This window comes from Petromyzon marinus, chromosome 24 (assembly GCF_048934315.1).
Source record: "Petromyzon marinus isolate PM22_M1 ecotype Great Lakes invasive population chromosome 24, UKy_Petmar_22M1.pri1.0, whole genome shotgun sequence".
Classification (NCBI taxonomy): domain Eukaryota; kingdom Metazoa; phylum Chordata; class Hyperoartia; order Petromyzontiformes; family Petromyzontidae; genus Petromyzon; species Petromyzon marinus.
In genome coordinates, this window is record NC_133690.1 from 12,948,794 (window position 1) to 12,972,922 (window position 24,129).

At 44.2% G+C, this 24,129-nt stretch overlaps 1 protein-coding gene across 2 annotated transcripts in view; it reads right to left on the reverse strand.

The window, feature by feature from the left end:
- Window positions 1-24,129, reverse strand: part of OSBPL5 (oxysterol binding protein like 5) — a 120,857-nt gene that overhangs the window by 70,872 nt on the left and 25,856 nt on the right. For both annotated transcript variants that reach the window (XM_032959961.2, XM_032959963.2), the window contains exon 2: window positions 611-769. In XM_032959961.2, the coding sequence (XP_032815852.1) occupies window positions 611-746 (136 nt within the window). In that variant the 5' untranslated portion in view covers window positions 747-769. The remainder of the gene's footprint in view (window positions 1-610; window positions 770-24,129) is intronic.

Genomic DNA, 24,129 nt, shown 5'->3' on the forward strand with positions numbered 1-24,129 from the left:
GCAAATTTTTGCCCATCAACTTCAATTCACAAGCAAGCGCAACAATAATAAAGTCGAGTGTCTTCAAGGTCAAGCAAGAGTTGAGTGCCGCTCGTCTCCCTTGAGAGTCCTGAGCCGGTGATGAAGGTTCCACATTGCCATGCGCGGATGGCAGTGTCTCTCTCGAGACGACGACTGTTGTGATGATACAAAGGACCGAGGTGCAGCGCTGCAATTGCCTGCTCAGGCCCCTGCTCGCTGAAGGGCCTCCACTCGGAGAAGCTCTGCAGGGCCACCCCCTCTAGAAGGTATTTGGCCACACGCCTCCCAGCTGGCCAGATGTTTTGGAAAATGTGTAAGTAGCCATGCCTCATTCCAACCACAGGTGACCTTCCATTCGACTAACTGTAGTGTGCGCATGTGAATGGTTGACAGAGGCATTGGGTGTATTGAGTTAACTTGTCCAGCGTGCGTTAAAACCGCTACGCCGGTGCAGCGTCCAAACTGCACGGCGAAAACTGCCGGGATCGCCTCCCACGCGCAAGGCGATGGGAAGTTGCGGGATGGTTTTTGTATTATTATTATTATTGTTGCTTGTTTGTTTACGATGCACGGGGCGGGTGGCTCTCACCTGGGCAGGGCAACGTGATCTCATTGTAGCCGCCGAAAGACGCATTTCTCACGAGCTTGCGGGAGGCGTGCTTGGGCGGAGAAACGATGCCGGCGTAGAGCGAGAACCGACGCCGCTGAGCGCCCTCCTCCTTCATGGCAGGAGCGTTGCTCCGCGTGTCTGTGTGCGTGCGCGCGCGTGCGTGCGTGCGCGTGCGTGACACAAAGAGCCAAGGGGAGGGGAAAGGAGGGAGTGCATGAGAAGGCGGCGGTGGCGGGGATGTGGGGATGGGTTTTTGGATGGAGGCGGGCGGGGGAAAGAGGCAAGTGGACACGAGGGAAGACAATAACATTGAGCCTGACGCAACCATTCTCCCACACTTCCTCGCCCAACGCCTTCTCCCGCAAGTTAACCCTTTCACCTGCGGAGCTGTTACATTTTCTGTTACCTATCTACGGTTTTTTTTTCTTTCACCATTTACATTCACGGTGATCTTCGCAGCGAATTTTGGCTAGCCATCCAACAAAGACGGTCACCGCATCGCGCGACGCATTCAGATGCGCTTCTGCGGCCGTCTGGAACGCTCTTCCTTCGGATGTTAGGAAGAGATTGAAAACTAATTTCTGTAGAACTGCTTTTTTGTGTTTATTTTGTTGTCATTCCCCCGCACCTCCGATTAGCAGGGTCGGCTACGTACTGTGCGAAACAAGTTCAACATACATCTGTGTTTGGACAATGGTCTTGCTTCAGCGATGGACCATTAGGCCAATATTTTGTGTGTATCTACTATACACATCACAGATATATTTTTCAGTCTCATGATTTACTTGTTAGACAATACATATATGATGAACTTTGCATTATTTTTATTATTTAGGCTCCATGCATTCCTCTTGTTCTCTTCATACTACTGTGTTTTGATTCCATTAATATTAATCACCACCACCATTAACACGAGTTCCATTTGTAGCATTGTTGTAGTCGCAGTTGCTTTCGAGTGATAAACCTGCAGACATATGCTTGCTCTGAAACTGGGCAGTGCGGTGGTGCAGTGTGTGGCAGTCGCAAGGTTTGCGAGTTCAAAACCCCGGTCAGGGGGTCGATCTCGTCTCTTGCTCCACACCTGAGGTTGCCAGAACGAGGAGGTCGACAGCGATTTGTCCTCCTGGATAGATTTGTCGGAGGAATGTGGAATTTTCCTCCGCTGATTTTGTGGTTGTCAAGCGAGACATGAGCGCTGACACAATGACCCACGTGAGCGGGAGCCTAGGAAGAGAGCTGAGAGCGGACGTGCTTTAGAAGTGGCTCTCTGAGTGAGGCCCAGAAGTTAGATTCAATATCAAAGTCGTGTTATTAATTTTAATAGGTCCGATTTGTTTTGTTCTTATTTTTAACCCTGATATTATATTATTGCACTCTATAGTATTCTTGCACTCTTCATTAATTAAAATTGCTCGGCCCATCTGGGTCTTACTTTAAATTATGGCATCTGCTTAGACTTGGCTAGACGGTTATTTTAAATGCTTAGTTTGACCACACTGGCTGACCACACTCGCATTTTTCAGTGACGTTTTTTTGACCTTCCAACCTGTAAACTGAAAAGACGACTGCTGCCATCTTCCACTGCACACCCTGCTGGTCGCGAGTGGTTCAGTGTTCACGTTCACAGACATTCCTCCTGTCACGGCATGAACCATCGTCTTGTACACTGGGGCCTCCGGCGCCTATTGAACGCGGACCGGAATCAACACGAGGTAGCGAAGCTCGCCAAGATGGGAAATACAAATTAATACAAAATAAGCGCCGAGGTCGTCCATCGACATTTATGGAATGGTCTGAGTTTGTTTCTGTTTTGTATGCATCAGCCAGACGAATGATTGTGATTTTTATTATTATGCGTCTCAAATAAATTGTAAATGTTCACAAAACGGCCTTCATTTATTGTTACTTTAACTAAAGAACCAAGGAGTATGGATTCCTTCTTTCTTGGTAAAGTTTGACGCAGTGCACCATTGCGTCTCCTTAACAGCATCGATTTGTGAGAAAAATAAAGCAATTTGATGCATGGAGGATCACACGTGAAACTGATTCTTTCATTTTGACTCGTTCTCAGAGAAAAAGGTCCACATTGCAGTTTCACAGCTCCAGAATTTCAATTGTTGCAGAATACAAGAATTCCTTGAAATACCACTGAGAGTGATTACCTTATAACAGTGCCAAATGTAGCAAACTCGCCTTCTGCCCGTCCAAGGACGGGTATATTGCAGTAAATCTGAAACTTGCAAGCGAAAATCAGACCGCGACGTGATGTATTAATTGCATCAATTCGTGTGAAATTTGTAAGGGCTCGGTGACACAGACCTATTTCATTTAAAGGTTATAATTCCTTGTTCATCATGACGTCCTTTTTACTTCGATGTCTCAATAGCGTTACGGAGATCACGTGACGTGAGGGTTCTGCCTTTGTAGTGAGGGTTGTGAGTTGACGCCGAGGAGGGGGGAGGAGGCGCCTCGCCCCCCATGTGGAGTGACGTCACCCGCTAATTTTTATTAATGGGGGGGGGGGGTGTCCATTTGGAGGACGTCACCTGTTCATGATTATTAATGAGGGGGCTGTTCGATGTGAAGTGACGTAACCTGTTCATGATTATTAATGAGGGGGGCTGGTCGACGTGGAGTGACGTCACGAGCGTTGCACACAGACATTCTCGACTCATTATAGTAGGTAATAATAATGGGGGGTGTGTCCATTTGGAGGACGTCACCTGCTCATGATTATTAATGAGGGGGGCTGTTCGATGAGGAGCGACGTCACTTGCGCATGATTATTAGTGAGGGGGAGGGGAGTACTCCATATGATTATTAATGAAGAGGGGTGGGGGGTGGGGTCCATTTGGAGGACGTCACCTGCTCATGAATATTAATGAGGGGGGCTGGTCGATGTGGAGTGACGTCATGAGCGTTAAGGACAGACACTCCTGGGTGATTGTCGTAGTTGGACTGGCACACGTTTGAAACCATTGGCACGCAAAAAGTGAGCAGCTTGATTGGAACCAATGGAAAGATGACATGCCTTTAAAACCATTCCAGTCGTTCCATTAGTGGTGATGAAACCCGTGGCATGTTAAATACAATGTAAAGCTCCCCCTGTTATTGAAAAGGGTGTGGTGGAGCAAAGGTAGACCTTTCCGTTAATCTTTCTCCTTTTAAATAATTGCAGCTTAATAATAAATTATGCATCGTTTAAGAGCAGGTCGTGATCGGGCCCGTCTTTATTTTAACACGTAGCGTAACCTTTTCATTAAGTGCCCTTTGGGAAATCGCTCCAAGTTGCCTAGGTGCATGATGCCACTGACTTTCATGTTAAGCCATGACATTTACAACAACCAGAGATCGGGGTCAATGCATCAGCGAAGTTTTTTTTTATACTTTTCAGCAAGTCAATTGCATTTCCATTCGCGCAGGGATGGGTCTCTGGAAGGGTCGTAGCAGGGTGTCAGTGGGGACGTCTAGACAGAGGGACACGGAGAGACACACAGAGAGAAATGGAAAGAGCGTTTAGAGACAGACACAAAGACAAAGATCCCCCTATAGCCTTAACAGGCTGTCGGGGGTGTTGTTAGCGAGCACCAATGAAGGTCGGCACGGCACACAAGGGGGAGGGTGGCCAACACCACGCGCGACCGCCTTTGTCTCCCCAGTGGCGATGTTTACACACCACACCAGGCACTCATTAGAGGTTGAACGACCTGGGGGAGGCCTAGGACCGGTTCAGATCATTGTCACTGGTGTTGGACTGTGAGTGGGAATCGAACCTGGGTCGCCAGGTTCCGAGTGCACTGCACTAACCACGATGCCACCAGACACGGATATACTGACACGCAGAGACACGCACGGACACTTTCAGGAACACGAAGACACAGAGAGAAAGCGGGAGAATTGAGAGAGAGGGTTTGTCAATGGGGACTTCTAGACAGAGAAAATAGAGAGAGCAACATACGGAAATAAACTTGAGAGAAAGACAGAGAGGTGCAAGCACCCAGGGATGTGTAGGGAATGGAGGGGCACAGAGGCACAGACGGTGGAAGAGTGACAATTTGAGAAAGAAGGCATCAATGGAGACGGCTAGACAGATAGACACAGAATCAGAGAGAGAATGAAATATAAGCAACAGATACAGAGAGACACAGACACACAGAGACGCACAGATAAATGGAGGGGATACAGAGACTGTAATTGAGAGACGGTGAGAGACAGTGTCAGCAAGGACGTCTACACATGTCCACACTTTTCCGAAGCGTTCATCAACAGGGACGGCGCACCAATAAGCTGCTTTCTCTCGTAAGTGCGGATCTAAAGATGCCACGTGGCAAGACAACAACCGCGAGCCCGTCGAGTAAAACCGAAGCCTTCAGAATAACTCTGATGTGTCATAGGGCGCGTACACGTTGCATACAAATCTCTCAATGTTTTGGTCTCCTCCATGCAGTACATGTAGTACGCTGACAACGGTGACGCTGACGTTGACTGCAGTAACGCCGGTGTGGAGAGGGCTATTAATTGATATTCACTGTGGGGTTTATCTTTTGTCGTGGTGGTGGGGGGGGGGGGGTGCCTTCGCCATGGCCACACGAGGCCTCCCACTGTGAAGCAGTCTGCAAATAGTGTTTCATCCATCACTGCAAGCGAGCATCTTCGCCACACTAATTTGGCAGTAGAACATCTTCAAACCTGGCAATACTGTGCTTTGTTTTTTTTTTTTTTAAATATTAGCGTGGCTCTCAGTCATGTGCTGTCTAGTTCTTAGTGCACAATCAAAGCCTACACTCCGAGCATGGTCAGAGTTTAGCATCGAATAATGATGTGTGGGTTGCCCACCAAGGGCATTTGAGAGTCCTGCTCAACCGTCAGGAAAAAGGTTCCTCGCCCCTGCAATAAAGTGCCGCATAATGGCCTTCAGTAAAGACCAATCTATATTTATAATGTAACGCTTTTAAATAGTTTCACATTTTCATTCGAGACAATGTGTTTCGATATGACTTTAATCAATAACCCCTGATGTAATTGTAATATGTGTAAAATGTGGTGGTTTAAATACTTCTAGTACATTTTAATACGTTTACATGCTGTTTTTTTTCTATTAAAACCTAGATTGCCTCTACCACAGAACTACGTAGGTGGCTTTGTAACAATATACACAGAATGCGTACATGCAAAGCAGTCAATTGCTTATCTGAGCCAGGGTGGAGGGAGAAAATACATGCCCGTTGTGTCTGTAATAATTTAAAATGTATCGAGCATTTCGTGTTTACTCTCAAGCGTTTGTAAAATAAAGATGTATTTGTTTCTCTCTCGCAAAAGCATCTGCATTGCTAATTGTACATTCCCGGTATAACGTGCTGTTGATTCCCCGATGGTGCGTACAATTCTCCGTGTTGGTTAAAGCGCTATTCTTGAATGCAACATAATAACTTTTAATTTCAGTGATCTGTATTCAAACTAAAGATGTACTTTTTGGGGACAAAATACACATTGTTGTGGCAAAATATAAGTGTGGGGCACAAAGCAGGAAGTGTTGCTGGAAATTGATGGTGCAATCTTTTTTTTATGTTCCTTTGACATATAAATTGATGTTGGCATTTCAAATGCATCCTTGCCCATTTAAAAAGGTGAAGTCATCGTTTGTGTCGCACATTCCGCCCAGAATTGTTGTTCCACAAAAGAAGGCGTCGGATGGGAACTTCACAACCTGTTTTTTTTTTTTACAATTTTAGTCGATGTAAATATGCAGATGAGACGGCGCTGTGATGTCATGGTTAGCGACCTGGCTTGGCAATACGGAGGTCTCCGCTTTGATCTTCCAGTATGGCAAATTGATACAATTGACAAAAACTTAAGTAAATATCTGTCCAAGGGAGATGTTAACTCCCTCGCCTGCTATGCAGGAGGTCATGGGTTCTGTCCCGACCCTGACGGCTGCTGCATATTTGAATTTTTTATGTTCTCCCTGTGGTCGCGTGGAATTTTCTCCCGGTCCTCTGGATTTTCCCTCCATATTTAGAAACGTGCTTTTAGAGTATTTGGCTGCTATACATTTCCAGGTCACTTCTGAAAAACAGCTATATATCTCAGTGGGCCTTATCTGGTAAAATAAAAAAAATAATTGTTTAGTTTAGCCTTCGTCTTCCCAACAATATAATAGGTATACAGGAGGCCGTGGGTTCGATCCCGACCCTGACGGCTGCTGTACATTTGGAGTTTCCATGTTCTCCCCGTGGTCACATGGATTTTTCTCCGGGTCCTCCGGTTTTTCCCCTCCACATTTAGAATCAACATCACGCGTTTCAGGTATTTGGCTGCAATAAATTTGGACACGATAAGCCACTTCGTTGAGCTATCATCTGTGATAGCCAGGTCGCTTCTGAAAAAAACAGCTATATAGCTCAGTGGGCCTTACCTGGTAAAATAAAAAAATAATTGTGTAGTTTAGTCTTCGTCTTCCCAACAATATAATTTGGCACAACAGAGTTAGATGATCGGTAGGTCGTATGTGGTGGGGTAAAATGTGGGTACTCCCACCTTTTCCGAGATGCCTGGCCAGCATACAAGCGTAGGCCAAATTCTCTCCAGAGAAGCCCTCTAGAGAGATTCCTCTCCTGGAGGCCCTTTTGTCAAAAGTAATGCGAACATAAGCAGTTTCATGGCTTGCACCTTTATCTTTTACAGTTTGTAGACAGAAGCCATTAGACACCGTCACTAATTACCAGTAATTTACAGCTAAGAAAGCCACCCATGTGCATTCAACATTTAATTGCTGACACTTCACTTTCCATTTTTGTTGTGTGGCAATGGAGCCAGATGAAAATCCAATGCTTTTGAGCCAGCCCAGTCCATTAGGCTCTCAGTCTGTATCTCACTACAGAATAAATCACGGGGCTTAGTGCAGATGGCTTAGAGCCAATCTCACCTTAGTATTCCTGCTCACGTCGGGGCTTTCGTGTTTATTATGGCTTCTATAATGCGCATATTTTGAAGAGTTAGTTGCGTATTATCGTATTTACATGCTTAACCATTAATTCCCCAATCCGCTGCTTGTCGTGGGTCGTGGGGGTTATTTGACAACATTTTGCCACGTTGGCCAGTGCGGGTTTGTGAAGGAAAGGGAGAAATAATGTTGCACCATAGGAGAGCACAACAACAGACTTCGCCGCACTGCCCTCTGGTAACGATGTAGCTCCGCAGCAGCCTACAACACATGTCTCATGCACAACTCAAAATAATCATTCGCGTCACTGTGGAGAATAGAAATAACCAAATGGACAAGCGGACAATGTCTCCAACGTATGTCTGTCTCTCCACGTAAAACAAAACAAAAACTATTCCTTACACAACCCATCGGCCCCGTGGCCTTCTGGGAGTGAATTATTTCAGCAGCATTGACTCCGCAGAAGCAAACCGGACGCATTTTACCACGCGGCGTCGCATCAGGAGAGGTAGGCTTGCTTTAATGTCTGCTGGTGAACTGCCAAGGAGCCTCTTTAAGAAAAGCTATCTACGCACGGTGGTTGTCCATCTAAGTGCTCTATAAACTAAAATCCTGCTTAGCTTTAACTTGCAAGATCTGACGGTATCGGCCGCATTCCGTGTGAATTGGTTGCGGACACTGCTGCAGGGAACATTAGCAAAGAAGCACAGCTGAACACAGCCCAATAAACTGTATGAATGCCATTTAACACAACTTTAACAATCAATTTGGTTCAGTCCTTTCTCTTGTAAGAGTGACCTTCCCAAAGCACTGTTAACTCTTAACACTCCTATTTCGAATGGGCCGAATTAAAATTACCCGGCCAGGTGGCTCAGTGGTAGAGTTAGCGGCTCGCATTCCGAATTTTTTTTGTTCAAATCCACAGCCAGTCCAGGACAGTGTTCTTCATCGCAAGGCCCGCGGTGCCATTGGTGGCCCCCCTGGTGTCCTTTAATGCGACCTCTGACATGCGGACCCCTGACAATACACAACACGTGACAACACCCCCCCTCCCCCCCCCCATCCGTGCTGCTGTCAAACCCCAATGGTTTCAAACGTTTGGCGGTCCTCACACTTATCGACGAACGTGGGGCACCTCCCCCCCCGCCCCCACATCAGAAAATGAGCGAGGAACACAGCTCCAGACTAACGATGCTGCGGGGCAGCCGTAGGAGGGGAACGCGTCCAAGAGAGCAACTACGCCAGAGTCCGTTGGTTCTTTCGGTAAAGTCACCACCACGTAGAATGAGAATAAAATAATAAATTGATAAAATAAAATAACACAATAATATTCTCACGACGTTTCGGCCACAACACAAGCGGCCTTCATCAGGTGAAGGGACGAGACTGTCTGGAGGACAGCGCTGTGAGAATATTATTGTGTTATTTTATTTTATCAATTTATTATTTTATTCTCATTCTACGTGGTGACTTTACCGAAAGAACCAAAGAAGATGAATCCTTGCAGTCACGAAAGCTTTAAATCGAAACTACGCCAGAGTCCGTTGGAATGTCGCGTAACGACACCTCGAGGACTGACTACGGCTGAGGGAATCCTTAATCCAGCAGTAGATAGGGCTTAGGTGGTGATGATGACGATAATGAAGAATGCATAACATATGCATTCATGGATAATAATGGTTTCATAGCTTCAAAGCGCCGATGGAGATTGAAATGAGTGTGAATGTAACTGGCAATACGCGAGACCGATTAATGCTGCAGAAAATTGGGCGGCGGGGGGGGGTGTGGGGGGAATACGAATGTATGCCACGAGGATATGACCTGTAGCTAGAAGGTGGTTCATGCAGAAGGGGCAAAGTGCAGTCCTTGTCACTGAAACGCTGCTGGAAGAATTGCACAAGGTTTGGCCTTCCTGGTCCCGTAGAGAAATTGGAACGCTCTGCGGGGATAATGTAGCCCAAGGTATGAATTGGGGAAGAAAAAAAAAGATAATATGAAAGGTAAAGGGTGCAGCCCTGCGGTAGCTTCCTCACACCACTGCTGGTGGAGGGCCTTCCACTAATGGGAGCTCTGCAGGGCATCCATAATGGAGATTTGCTTTGGGTTAAATCGCGTAAATCAAGGCTGTAGCCAACATTGGGGGGGACCAAATCTTCCAGTGGGTGTGGGAGTCCCCCCCCCCCCCCCCCCAGAAAAAAAATATAAATTTGAAAACGAATTTCCTGCCTAAAATATTAAAAAAATTCACTAACACATAGGATGGACTTTATATAAAAAAAATTTACAAACAGAATTCTATTTTATAGCAATATATGGGGGGGGGGGGGACATTTTGAACATATTTGAATATTGGCGTAAATATATAAATGTGTCGTCAAACTCGCCACCACCCGACGCAGCCATTTTGAACATATTTGAATATTGGCGTAAATATATAAATGTGTCGTCAAACTCGCCACCACCCGACGCAGCCAATTGGTAAGGTTTGTCACTTGAACACGTAGCCTTTTGTGACCAATATCATCCATTATATAGTTATTTTTGGGTTAGATTGCATAAATATATAAATGTGTTGTTAAGCCCGTAATTACTGGCGAAACGTCGTACTCAGATTGTAAATGTTGTGGCTTGGCTCTCCAACACACCGGTGTGCTGTACTAGCAACTAATTGGCTGTGTCAGGTGGTGGCGGGTTTAACGACACATTCATATTCATGCGATCTAACCCAAAACATCTATTATGGATAATATCGATCGCGAAAGGCTGCTGCGTGTTAAAATGTACGGCGCATTTTGGCGTCCTCTTCCAAGGTGGCCAGACTTCTTGTAAGAGGCGAGAGTGCCCACACGAAACCCCACGACGCTTGACTTGCCGATCTCCTAACTGTGCTGTACTCGGTCATACGGCTAGGTGGACAGAGACGGGAGGAATTCATAAAACGTTCCCATTGTTTCAACCGCAGTGCCAGGAGATCGAATCGAACCGGTGACCTCGGCATCGCACTACGGCAGCATTTTATGGCATTCATAGAGTGCATTTCTGTAGCGATATCCACGGCATACATTTTTGTAGTAGCATTTGTATTCGAGTAAACCGCTGTTTAATATTTGAAAAGAAAGGCAGCTACAATATTAAGAAAACATTTCATATTAGATGCTGGGCACTTGAATCGTTGCCACAATTTACTGAGATTTTGTAAGGACGATATTGGTACTGCAAAAAAACACGGAAAAGCTTATACTATTATTGCAAAATAATGCCCTTATAATATTAATAAACATAAATTTTTGCCACAATAGGTAGTTTCATAATTACAGTGTCCATATATAGTTGTTGAAATGAGAGCAGTTTTTTTTAAAACATATGTTACTTATATACGAACGTGAAAATTATCCCATGGTGTTAAAAACTTTCCTTAGATTTTTTTTCACCCTTGAAAATATTCACTGCACTTTAAGGAGGGCTAACACTTCTGGTGTGTGTGTGTGTCTCCTTTAAGATAAGACGTTAAGCTTCGTTGCCTCCCATAGTTAAGCACATTAAGTGCCTCGTGTCGCTTCATGAATGTATACCTCGACGTCATCTTCATTCTGGCCACATTACCAATGTGTTTCATCCGCAGCACCAACAGGACTTGTGTCCAAACAAACAAGCCACGTGGGATGGTTTCAGTGGTTCGTGCACTGTGCTTATAACCCGGGTGACCTGCTCTCATTTACCCCGCCACGGCTAACATCAGTGGTGAGTAATATCTCAACCTGGCCCTGGGACTCATGTCCCACCCTTCACCAACCCGCACTGACCAACGTGGTGAAGTATGGTCAAAACTCCCATGCCCGTCGCAGAATTGGTAGGCCTTCATCCGGGAGTAAACTGACAAAGGGCTTTAAGTTAAAGTGTAAGTAGATACATTTTACTTACTATTTATATGTTGCCATTAATTAATTTAGATTTGCACACATTCATGGCCAAAACGCAAAAAAATATAAATAATGTTTGCTCGTGTCATTGGACCAGATGTGTGTGTGAGAGTCAAGTCAGACTCAAAGCCGTGACTAGTTATCAGGGCTGTACCAGAGCTTGCCAATTATACCTTTCCCCAGTGCTATTACATAAGCCACGAGAGAGACTCTCTAGTTATTCACACTGGTGGCACTCCTGTACGACAAGACATTCACTAACTGCTCGGTTTTTTTTTAGAACGGCAGACAAAATGAAGGATTATTAAACCGGCATTTAGTGTTTGGGGAAATTAAGGTGTGCCGTACATATGATTAATACACCCACCCATTCTTCCATTTCAGAAAAAATTTAGGAAGTTATTTTCAACTTGCTATCAAAAACATTTGTGATCTAGAGATGACGTGTTTCAGGAAAATAATTGGGAGCCTTTGTCATCCTGGATGGCGCTGATAAACCATTGGCTCAAGGACGAATTCGGACATGGTGTCTCAATCCAGGGTAATCGGTGGCTCTGATCAGAAACTGCAGTTTTTGTATCGTGGATAAAAAGCATCTTTCTTAAGGGATGATAGGAAAATGGCATGGGTCGGTTACCCGCAGTGAAGGGAGGGGAAATTAAACCTCCCTGCCATGTTTTGTAGCATTGTAAATATTGGAGAAGACGACATTGTCTACAAATTTGGGCCATCGCTAAATATGACCTCTACAGCAGGTGGGCTTGAAAAAATGTCAACAGCGTATTTTTTTGGTGTTTACTGTGGACAAGTGATAGAATGGCAAGAATGTATAATCAGTTTAACACGTAGGCTTTCACGACCAATATTATTCATAATGAAGATCTAACCCAAAAACCTTTATTATGAATGTATATATGTAAACCCTTGTTAATTCGACACATATAGGGCTCTGGCCTTGCCGAATTATAGATTTCGAATTATGTACAATGGTACTCCCCAGTGCCTCCTGCCCCAATACATATTTTTTTCAAAAATTTATTTCCATACGCATTGACACACACCCTGCATCAATTCCATCCAAAACTTTGGATTTGTCTCGCAGACTAAGGGATTTGTACTTCAGTCCCTCTTCTATTACTTCTTGGTGTAGCTGTAGATGACATCTCTGAGTGGGTTGGCTTGCACAGAGTGCATCAACAAAGTAAAGTCCAAAGCAACAACGGGTATGCACGAAAGCTCACCACGTGTACCGCTACCAGAATGAGTCGTTGTTTTGGTCGTGGGCGCACGGCGTCGCTCCACGTGTATGCCGAAATTGGACCATTTGGTACGGCAATTCGGCTCATTGCGAATTAACCCCAATGGCGAATGATACAATTCTGAAATACCGAGGGTTTACTGTATGACTGAGAGACACATTTTTGTACCAAAAAAAAATTAAGCAAGATAGGTGGAGGAATTCTGTCACTGGGAGCAAGTCTGTAAGAAAGTCATCGGAAATGATATAAGAGATCAGTGGATGGAACAAAGAGAATCATAGACACAAGTCCATCTGTTCACAGTTAATAAGCAGTGTTATCCTTGTCATATCTGGGATTTATGTAACCTTCATTGCCGCCTGTGAACAAAGGCTTTGTCGAGATATTTGGAGATGGTGCATGTGCAGCGATGTCTATGCAAAGGGGTTGCGGTACAACCTACAGTAAAACCTTGGATTGCGAGTAACTTGGTCTGCGAGTGTTTTGCAAGACGAGCAAAATGTTTAAATAAATATTAATTTGATAAACGAGCGAGGTCTTGCAATACGAGTAGTGTACGCATACGCTTTGTCTGCCGAGCATCACGTGATCACAACTGATATACGAGTGCTTTGATATACGAGTGCTTTGGACTACAAACACGTTTCCGGAACGAATTATGCTCGCAATCCAAGGTTTTACTGTACATTGGAATTCTAGTTCAGCAGAAACGCCCACGGTTCAGAGGGTCAAAACCGACGAGCCCCGATGATACACAGCCCCACCACTGAATCCAACAGCAGTCATTTGATTTGGTTAGATTTTTCATCGGGCATAAGAAACAGGGGGAAATGGCGGATCAGCGAACCTGATGGCAATGGTTTGATTCCTGGCCACATCTCACGTCAGTGGCGAGCAATACCTTTAGCAAGTGGTTCTTCTTCTTATCCTGGGGTGCACGCACCCCCTGGGGGTGCGAGATGCCCTTTCTGGGGGTGCGATAAATTCCAGATTTTATGTTTAGAAGGTAAATAATCGAAACACAAATTAAGCACAGCCAAGTAAGTACAACTACATCTAACCGATGTATTTTTTTTACATTATATATTATTTAACGATTGATAACCAAAGGTTAGTAGTAAAGGTTAAGATCCACCACTGCCTTTAAGCAATCCTGTGCAATGCCCTTCACTGACCAGCGTGATGAAGTACGCTCAAACAACGAGACATATGACAGCCATGGGCGCAGGGATACAATCTGCAATGTGATTCTTTTGCAAAGATTTCACTGCATGGGTCCAATTTGCTTTTATTTGCTGGGCATCCTGTGCTGACGTTTGACAGAGCACGTTGGTTTATATGCATTAATCATGTGTCTTAGTTGCTTTTAGTGAACTTTATTCCACCAGTATTGCCCGCACGATATTAAATATTTCAATTACCTCTGTAGACATTTTGTGGCAATAAACAATTACGGTGGTGGACTTAAATTTTAAAGCCATTGCAGATTTCACTTGATTTACATGCGAGCGCAATTCCTGGAGTGAAATAAATGACTACACTTGATACAAAAAAATCGAATAAAGCGGTGCTATTCAATCGCGGCGTAGTTAGGAAATTAGGTTGTACTTCATATTCTTAGTTTTTTCGGTAAAGTCACGTTGAAGAGAAACAACAAAATAACAAAATATATATAAAACAATAAAAAATTCTCACGACGTTTCGACCAAAACTCAAACGGTTTGAGTTATGGTCGAAACGTCGTGAGAATTTTTTATTGTTTTATATATATTTTGTTATTTTGTTGTTTCTCTTCAACGTGACTTTACCGAAAAAACTAAGAATATGAATTACTGCAGTCACGAAAGCTTTAAATCAAAATTTAGGTTGTACTTGTGTTAGTTTTATTTCATTACCACATTTATATGCAACTGAAACAATGAGATGCATGTGAGTCTGTGAGAAGTGTATAAATAAAGAGTGAACAGAGGGAGAAGGGAACATGGTTATGACAATGTTGATGTCGTTCGAAAATGTGGCCTTAGGCAGCCACAAAAGCAACAACAAAGACCCCCCGTATAGCCTGAACAGACTGTTTGGGCAAGTGCTGTTGTCTAGCACCTATGAAGGCCGGCACGTCACGTGATGGGATTGGTGGACAACACCACGCCCGGCCACCTTTGTCTCCCTTGTGGCGATGTTTTTTACACCGCACCAGGTACTCATTTGAGGCTGAGTCGACCCTGGGGGTGGCCCAGGACCGGTTCAGATGATCGTCACTGGTGTTGGCCGTGAGTGGGAATCAAACTCGGGTCTCTGGATTTGTAGCGCAGCGTGCTAACCGCTACGCTGCCGCTCCCTCTGCCACACACACACAGACACACATGCAGCCCAGCAAACTAATGAATTAAATACAATCCTTTTTCGGATGACTGCTTTTATAGACACACGGTACACTGGCAGAGATGATGAAAAAATGACCATGAGCTACATCTCAATGGGAAATTCCCACAATCATAACATTATTTAACGCGAGCTATTGCCCCGAAACGGCGTGAGCATCATACGCGGCGCGTTGTGGATTCCCTTGAGCGGTGGCGCAAATATCGAGTGAGCCCGCGTTGGTGCTGCACCTGCGCCTATGCCCAATGAGCTGGAGGGCTACAAAGAGTAGAGAAAGTGGACTTGCGGAATCCCATTCAGTGCCGTGCGCGAGGAGCTCGTTCCACCGACGAACCCTACTGTGGCGCTGTCTCTCGGGCTGATGAGGGCTCTAAGTGAACACAACGTGGTGCCGTTGGTTTGACTTGTTCGGTGGCAATGAAGTGAGTGCATTCTCTTCAACCCATGCACAACAAAGGACTCTCGTTTGCGCACAGAGCGTCCTTCTGTGGAGGAATGGCAGGGCCTGCCAATTTATATGGGAAAGTTCACAATTTATCCTGGTCAAACTGGAGCGTTGGCAGCTTGAACGATGGGTTTATAAGAATAATCATATCCAGCCCTTAATCCACTGCTTGTATGAGGGCCTCCCCATTCAATGTCGCTTTTTTATATACCATACTTCACCCTGCTCAGTGCTGGTTCTGAAGGGGTGGCCCCAGGGTCAGGTCCAGATATCACTCACCGATCACATCTGACGTGGTCCAGAATCGGACTCAGGTCACCGGGGTCATAGCATAGTGCACTAATAACCCGCGCAGCTCTTTAACGTTGCCATAAAACACCGTCAAGGATCCAGGCGTTTTGACAGTCGCTGACATCAGTGCTCCTATATTTGGCTATTTTACTGCATTTCATATCGTGGCTTGAGCTTGGGCAAAATATCGTATTGTGGGATTCCTATGCCCTTACTTTGACTGGTCAATGGGGCTTGATGTTCGTTCTCGAATGGTCGGGGTCTCTGTGCTGTTGCGTCTCGTGTGCAGTAGCAAGGTTGGGTTTGCTTTGCTGAATCGTGAAACAGTCAGTTAATCCGAGTGTGTTCTGCCACCACGGAGGCTGTAGGACGCTTCCACGTGACTCACCATCAGCACCATCAAAGCCGACCAAAGTCCATAGCTGAGTGATTAGCTATTTCAATGCTAAATTCTATGCTAATTCCCTTTGTCAAAGGGTGCCTCTGCGGATGTGTATACTTTAACTTAGCTATTTCAATGCTAAATTCTATGCTAATTCCCTTGTCAAGGGGTGCCTTTGCGGATGTGTATGCTTTAACTTTAACATAGCCATTTTTGTGACCAGTCACAAGCTAATCACTCAGCCATTTCAATGCTAAATTCTATGCTAATTTCTTTGTCAAGGCGCTTTGTTTCTTCTCACACAGCTTAAAGGTCGTGATCTGAGGGTGGCTTTTTTTCACTCCAGCGCTGTCCTCCAGACAGTCTCGTCCCTTCACCTGATGAAGGTCGCTTGTGTTGTGGCCGAAACGTCGTGATTTTTGTTATTTTATTTTTTTGAAAACAACATCTAATGTACTATTATCATGACAATAATATTTGTGATTTCATAAAACGCGTGTTTTTAAACCTTCTGAACACACAAGCCTTTTGAGATGGTAATACATCGATTTTGTTGGAATTCATATTGAAAGTGTCTACAAAGAAATTACTTTCCCAGATAATGTACAGGATTTCATGGGGTGGATTGGTGGTGCAGTGTTTAGCAAACTGTGTTACGAACCCCGTGACCGGAGCAGTGACGGATTCAGCAAGTGCAGGTCCTGTAGCATATGTTATAACGGGGCCCTAAATTAAAAACATAAATATTAATTTTTTGTAACTTGCGTAGTAAAGTCACTGTATTTTTTCATTTGCTATACAGCCAGATAATAAGACAAATCGCTAACCTCAAACACCCAGTCGTTCATAAATGTTGAAGGCAGTATAGTACTATAGTAATAGAGCAAGTGCAGAATCACTGAACCGGAATTGATAGCTTGAACGCATTTAGCGTGGGGCCTTTGAAAGTGCGGGGCCCGTAGCATATGATACTTTTGCTACTAGAATAATCCGGCACTGGACCTGAGGTAGATTATTGACTATAACTAACATCAGTGGCGAGTGATATTCGAAATAGTCCTGAGCCAAACCTTTTAACCAACACTGATCATCATGGTGAAGCATAATTAGACCCCCCCCGACCCTTTGCCCGTAACCTACATCTGGAAGTGAATTCACGTGGGACTCTAAATTAACATTGTCAATTTAAGGTATTGCACAAGTTCAGCAAATTTACAGTTCGCAATTATCGCTTTCCATTCCAGATTAATTTGCCGAGCGGGGCCTTTGATTTTCAATTCGCAAGAAGTATCGGTAGCGCCACTGCACGTATATATGTGTGTGTGTCGACTCAGCCTCAAATGAGTACATAGTGCGGTGCGTGAAAACACCGCCACTGGGGAGACAAAGGCGGCCGGGCGTGGTGCTGGCCACCCACCCCCTCGTGTGCCGTTCTGGCCTTCATAGGTACTACTCGCTAACAGCACTTGCCCCAACAGTCTGTGTCAGGCTATACGGGGGATCTTTGTCTTTATTTTTGTGTTGTAGCTGGAGCTTATTTGCATGGGTGTGACCTCTCCACGGCTACCTTGGAGCTCTGAGTTAGATGCGTTGCTCACCTCCAAAATATGACGTTGCGATATGCATGCATACTGTCTATATAATTGCACGCTGTAATACTTGCTAATCTACATGTGACGCTCGATTCATTCGTGCAAGCAGATACTTTCATATAACGTACAAAATGTTTTCAAAAGCAACGCTACGTATCAGAATCATAATATTTATTTATCCCGCAGGAACCCGATGAGCTATGAAGCTCTTTTTCACAGATGTCCAGTAGGGGCGGACCAGCGAGTTGCAAACAACAAACGAATGACACCGACATCTTGAGCACCGATTTATAACAGCTTGTTTTGTGTTTGCAGAATAAGACGAATTGTGGTGTTAGTTTCATCAGTGACAGGCCATGTCACTGATTATTTTACAATCGTATTGCTGGTGCACTACCAGTGTCACGTCAGGAGGCAGCGAATCCATTCGGATATCTCCCACAGCGGCGGCGTGTGACTCCGTGTGTCCATGTACGGCAGCACTCGATGTTTTGGACAGATCATATTTTGAAAATAATTTCAAGCGGCCTTTTTCAATCTTTTTTCACAATGGGGGGGGGAGGGGGGCACGCGTTCACGCACCCTCTGCCATGAGATTGCCGTGCATCACGTGACGTGCAATGTTTGAATATGTTCGTGGAATTTAGTTAAGTTGAGTGGTATTAACAACAAATAATTCCGATCGTCTTTTTTTTTTGCGCGTGCAGTTATTGGGTAACTGGGTTGAGACCATCAAGTTGTTATACTTGAGACCCAGCTTGGGTGGCTCGTACTCATGGGTGGCTGTCTTAAATTCAAAGTCAGGATCTCAATAGTACCCGGATCAGCACGCTTACCCTCATGTACACATCTGTGATAAGTAATGGGAACCAAGTCAACAAGCAATACAGGAGAACACTCTAAAGACAAACATTTTTCGGTTGTATAAACAAACAATTAAAACAAGCAAAGACCACACTATCACAAAATCAATAGAGCATTCAATGGGGGTGGGTGGGGGGGAGCCAGATTAAAATGATGGGGTTTTAACTACAGTTGAAAGACATCAATTCGATCGATCTTTTTGATGGTCAAAGAAGAAGCGTGATTGAAAAGGGCCCTTAAAAACGGCTGGACTTGAGGTCATGCGAGCTGAGGGTATGCTCGGTTTGTCGTGATGGGAGCAACGGATTGGTGCAGGTGGGGTGCAACCAAATGTTCTCGTTGTTGTTGAAGCGGAGGCTTACAGTGTGGAACGGGAAGCCTGGTGGAGGAGTTTTAAGGCAGGCTTTCAGCGATGAGATGAATTTGTGCTCAGTAAGAATTCTGTCAGCGACATATTGGCAGACAATGGCATTCCATCATCTTCAGTAGGAAGGCAGACGAATAGGATGGGGGAAAAAGTAGAGTCGGAGTTGTTTGTCTTCTTTTGTTTGAAAAGTGGCACCTGCATCTGCTCGGAAATTATGTCCCGAGAAATTAAAACGTCATCACACAGACTGTCGCTCGAAGCATTTAATTAAATAGTGAACGGCCAATTGTAATGTGTGCAAAAGTAAATCATTATTTCAAATATGAGAACTCCAATGAACCATAAGCCTCCACTGCACGCACACACATACACAAGTAAGGCCTGTGACCATTTACATCACAATTGCTAAGCTCGTAATGCCCGTGTCTGTGTGTGACCTGCCCTGGAAATCTGAAGACGTAAGCTCGCATTCGCAAGCCGGTTCGTCATATTGTGTGGGGTCAGTGCATGTCTTCCATACAGCACCTGCTTTGTTTGAATCGTGACATGTGCACGTGTCTGTTAATAGAGACTGGCTCAAATTGTGTCCTGTACAGATGATGATGACGGTTTCGTATGGCCAATGGAGAGAAACTATGAAGGATTGTGTTGTAAGTGATTTAGCCAGTCGATTGCTCTGTCTGAGAGTTGGTAAGTTGCTGATACACCACCTAGAACGATTTTTGTTCATTGGTGCAGTGCGAAGCTGTATGACCCATGGTTTGGAGTGAGTTTCACTTTCCACTTGTGTATCAGGTGTCGGCATATTTTGTGACTTGCACTGGTTAAGCACTGCCCATTGTTTGTATGTAGAACTTCTTTTGCACCGTACGTAGCAAACAGCGCTAATAGAAGGTTTCTGTGGAGGATGGAAATCCCGGCAGTGTGGTGATGATGGGTGGCTGATCAGATTTAAACAACCCTACTGATTTTTATTGTTTCCGAAATGGGTTCCTTAAAACGGACATGCAGTGATTTTTTTAAAATACAAATGATAGATATATAATCCATAGACCTTTCAGTTTCACAATTTCTTTTAATTGAAATGAATGAATCATCAATGCATGAGCAGGTTATTTTTGTTTTACGTTAAAAGGCAGACACAGTCTTAAGTACTGCAGTGAGAAGATACTGCCGTGGTGGCATGGTTGTCACACAATCCAGAGGTCGTCAGCTCGATACCCGAACTCGTAGCTGTTGAAATAATGTGGGGCAAACGTTTATTAAATACCACCGCCTCTGTTTATTAAATACCACCACCCAGCTGTACGAATTGGTGCGTAACAGTGAAGCTAAAAACTATAAAACTATTTAATTTTACCAGCTAAGAACCACTAAGCCAATGATAGCTCAAAGAAGTGGCTTATCACGTGGGTATTTATAGCAGCCACATACTCTAAACGCACGTTGATTCTAAATGTGGAGGGAAAAACCGGAGGCCCCGGAGAAAAATTCCACGCCACCACGGGGAGAGAGACACGCAAACTCCAAATATACAGCAGGCGTCAGGGTCGGGATCGAACCCACGCTCTCCTTCATACCAGGCGAGGTAGTTAACATCTCGCCACCGTGGCGCCCAAGTTAAGTCGAAGTGTGGGTACTCCCAATTCTTCTAAAAACGTCTGCCCATCTTGGAAGGTGTTCTCTGAAGCACCCACCTGGTGGAGGGCACTTCTGCTTGCCATAGCATGAGCGAGACATTTCAGGACCCGTACCTTTGCCTTAACCCACTTGTATTACCACTGGAGGGAATGTTTGATTTTTTTTATGCTCGCTCAATCGCCCGGCTTGCCCAGCTTTTATTTACATAAAAAAGGAATCTGTGCAATTCTGAAGTGATAGGTTGCTGCAATATTGCATGCACAAGTGCACATCTCATATTGATGCCAAACACCTGAGGCTTTGTTCCAAAAATTGCCTCGATGCGTCTGTGAATGTAAAAATACGAGAGCGTAATTGCTTAAGTCTTCTTGAAATGAAATTTGCATGCAATTAAGACATTTAATTGCATGCAGTGCTTGTCAGCCGCATGAGTGCTTAATGCGGGCACTTTCAAAATATAGATTTTTTTTTTAAGATGGGGGCAACAATGTTAAAAATAATAACCATGTTATATATTGTTGTTAGTGTAGGGTACAACTATGGCATTACTTTCAATGAATATATACAGTGTTATGAAAATACTTAAATATTCGCCACATAAGTAAAATGCAATTTGATTAATGGGCATGTTTTAAACCGTTCCCTTGTTTTGCATGCATTATTTTTGTTGTTGTTGTTGTTGTTTTACATTAGACTTCTCATCATTACCATGATCATCAGTCATGGCCTCACCACTGCTGGGTGAAGGCCTCCTCCCAACGTTGTCATCAGCCCTCACCGTCTCGCTATGCAACAGTCCATCAAGCTCCTGCACGTTACTTATAAATATGTCCATACGGTCACGATCTCATGTATGTACAGTATATGTTGAACTTCTTCTTGGTTCTTTCGGTAAAGTCACGTAGAATGGAAATAAATAGTATAACATTGTAATGTTTAACATAATTCATAAGGCAATATATAGTATCGTAATTGTATAGTGAATATACAGCAGTGTGGTATACAGTAGGGTTGATAGAATAAGACATAGTGTAATATTACAAGTCTAATATTTTATAGTCTAAAGTATAGGGTAGTGTATTGTAACGCATTGTATAATTCAAAGGTGGAACTTGTATACGGATATGATGTTATACCATGTAGTTTAGATTGGAAGGTATAATATTGTATTGTATAGTAGTCCAGTTTATTGCATAGTCATAATGCAACACAGGACACAGCAGCGCACCTTGACTGTTTCTCTTATTTTTTTTTAGCCCCTCCTCCGTTCCGAAGCGTGTCCCTCATATTAACATGCTGATTCATATGTTAATTCCTCCCACACAACTTAAAAGACGCTGTCCATGCTTGGCAGTGTTCACTCAAGCGCTGTCTTCTGGACAGTCCTGTTTCTTCACCTGAAGAAGGCTACTTGTGTTGTGGCCGAAACGTCGTGAGAATTTTCTTTTTTTATGTTTTAATTGTATTATTTTATTTCCATTCTACGTGACTTTACCGAAAGAACCAAGAAGATGAATCCCTGCAGTCACGAAAGCTTTAAATCGAAATATGTTGAACTTTTGATTTAAAGCTTTCGTGACTGCAGTAATTCATATTATTAGCTCTTTCCGTAAAGTCACGTTGAAGGGAAACAATAAAATAATAAAATATATAAAAACAATAAAAATTCTGACGACGTTTCGACCATAACACAAACGGTCGTCATCAGGTGTGAAAAAACCAACGGCAAGAAACATTTGAAATAAGTGGCGGTTTGCATTAATTTATTTAATTTTAAACGGTGTATTTATTTATAAAAAAACGTCAGCGCCACGCGCAGCGATTTAGCAGTTTATTTAGAAGGACTAGTCCATCTATGTTCTGAGAAGAGGAGGGGGGAGACGAAAAATTAATGTATGCTGTCTGAAAGCCACTGTAAGCGTGAACAATCAATTAAAACCTGTAATGGTTTATCAAATCCTTCCAATGATTGCTAAGCCAGAATCCATCTTCTCGGTTGAAATTGTCTCTGTGCTTGTATATGTGGATAGCCTCATGAACGAATCTCTCATGGTAGCCAGATGGCTTACAAAGAACCTCTGTCTTGGAAAAGTCAATGTCATGTGAGCCTACTGAATTATAACAATGATCTGCCACGGCCGAGGTGTTGGTCCTACCGTGTTTAAGGTCTGCTTCGGACCGCATTTATTAAATAGCCAAGGGCACGCACAGTACACGTCAATCAAGGAAGGCGGTGGCTGCTTGTGCCTGCAGTTGCAGAGTCCGATGATGTGCTATGATGCTCTCCGTGATGATTGGAAAGCTGTCCTAAGCTGAGTTTAAAGATGTACGCTGCGGGGCAATATTTACGAAACTTTCTACAGCCTCCCATCGTGTAATTGCCTCTTGTTTTCATCTTCCCGTCATAACCCAACCCAGCTTGGGATAGACACTGGTGAAAAAGGGGGCTCCATAGCTCAATGGGTTCTTCCAGCTGAAATCAAATGTGTCTGACGAGTGTGGAAGAGCAATGTGCTCGATGACTAACTGGCTGATAGTCATCGAGCACATGCAACAATCCTTCGGGTTATTTCAATGTAAAAAAAACCCAAGCGACGTGCACGTGTGCATGACTATTGAACGCCCTTAACATTCTAGCACCCATCTTGGAACGAGCTCCCATAATTCCGTGATCGGCAGCGATGCAAAAAATTTGTCTGAAGCGCCCCAGTCATTCTTATCTGCTGCCCCCATATTCTGGATCTACCTTCCCTCAGACACCATTCCAGTCGACTTTCTGTCGCCGTTTTTGCCTTCCATTTTCACTCAGCCTGTGACGAATGAACCCTTACCCATCCCGACGACGGACACGTGTACGTCGTCGGAATGGAATCAGAAGAAAAAAAATAAAAGAATACAACTTTATCGGTACCGAGGCTCCAACAAGCCACTGCGGGAGTGTGTGTGGCACAGTTTGGCGCCAGCTATCGCAGAGTGCGGTCGTGTCTCTGCAGCTGTCAGCAGCGAGTCCAATGTCTTTAAAAACAACGACGCTATGCCTCTCTAAATCAAATGTACGCTAACCGCTTGCGCGTTGCGAAATTCAGCGGTGAACGGGACCCACCCTGCAACTTGCAGATGTCTTGGAACAGGAAAGAGTTAAGTCCACTGTCAGTGTGCAGCATCTTGAGACGCATCCTCGTATAAACACAATATAAACTCGTCTTGTGTTGCAGTGCTGTGTAGGATAAAATTCATGATGATGTTGATGATGATTTTACAATATTTGATTCCCCCTTTGGCTTACGCTTACGTCATTACCAAATATAATCTTAATTCCAATTCAATTAGCCGTACGTTTTGGCAGGAGGGTAGAGCACCATAAATATATCGAGGCAAGTTCCCCAGGCTTGCACACTCATTCACTCACAAT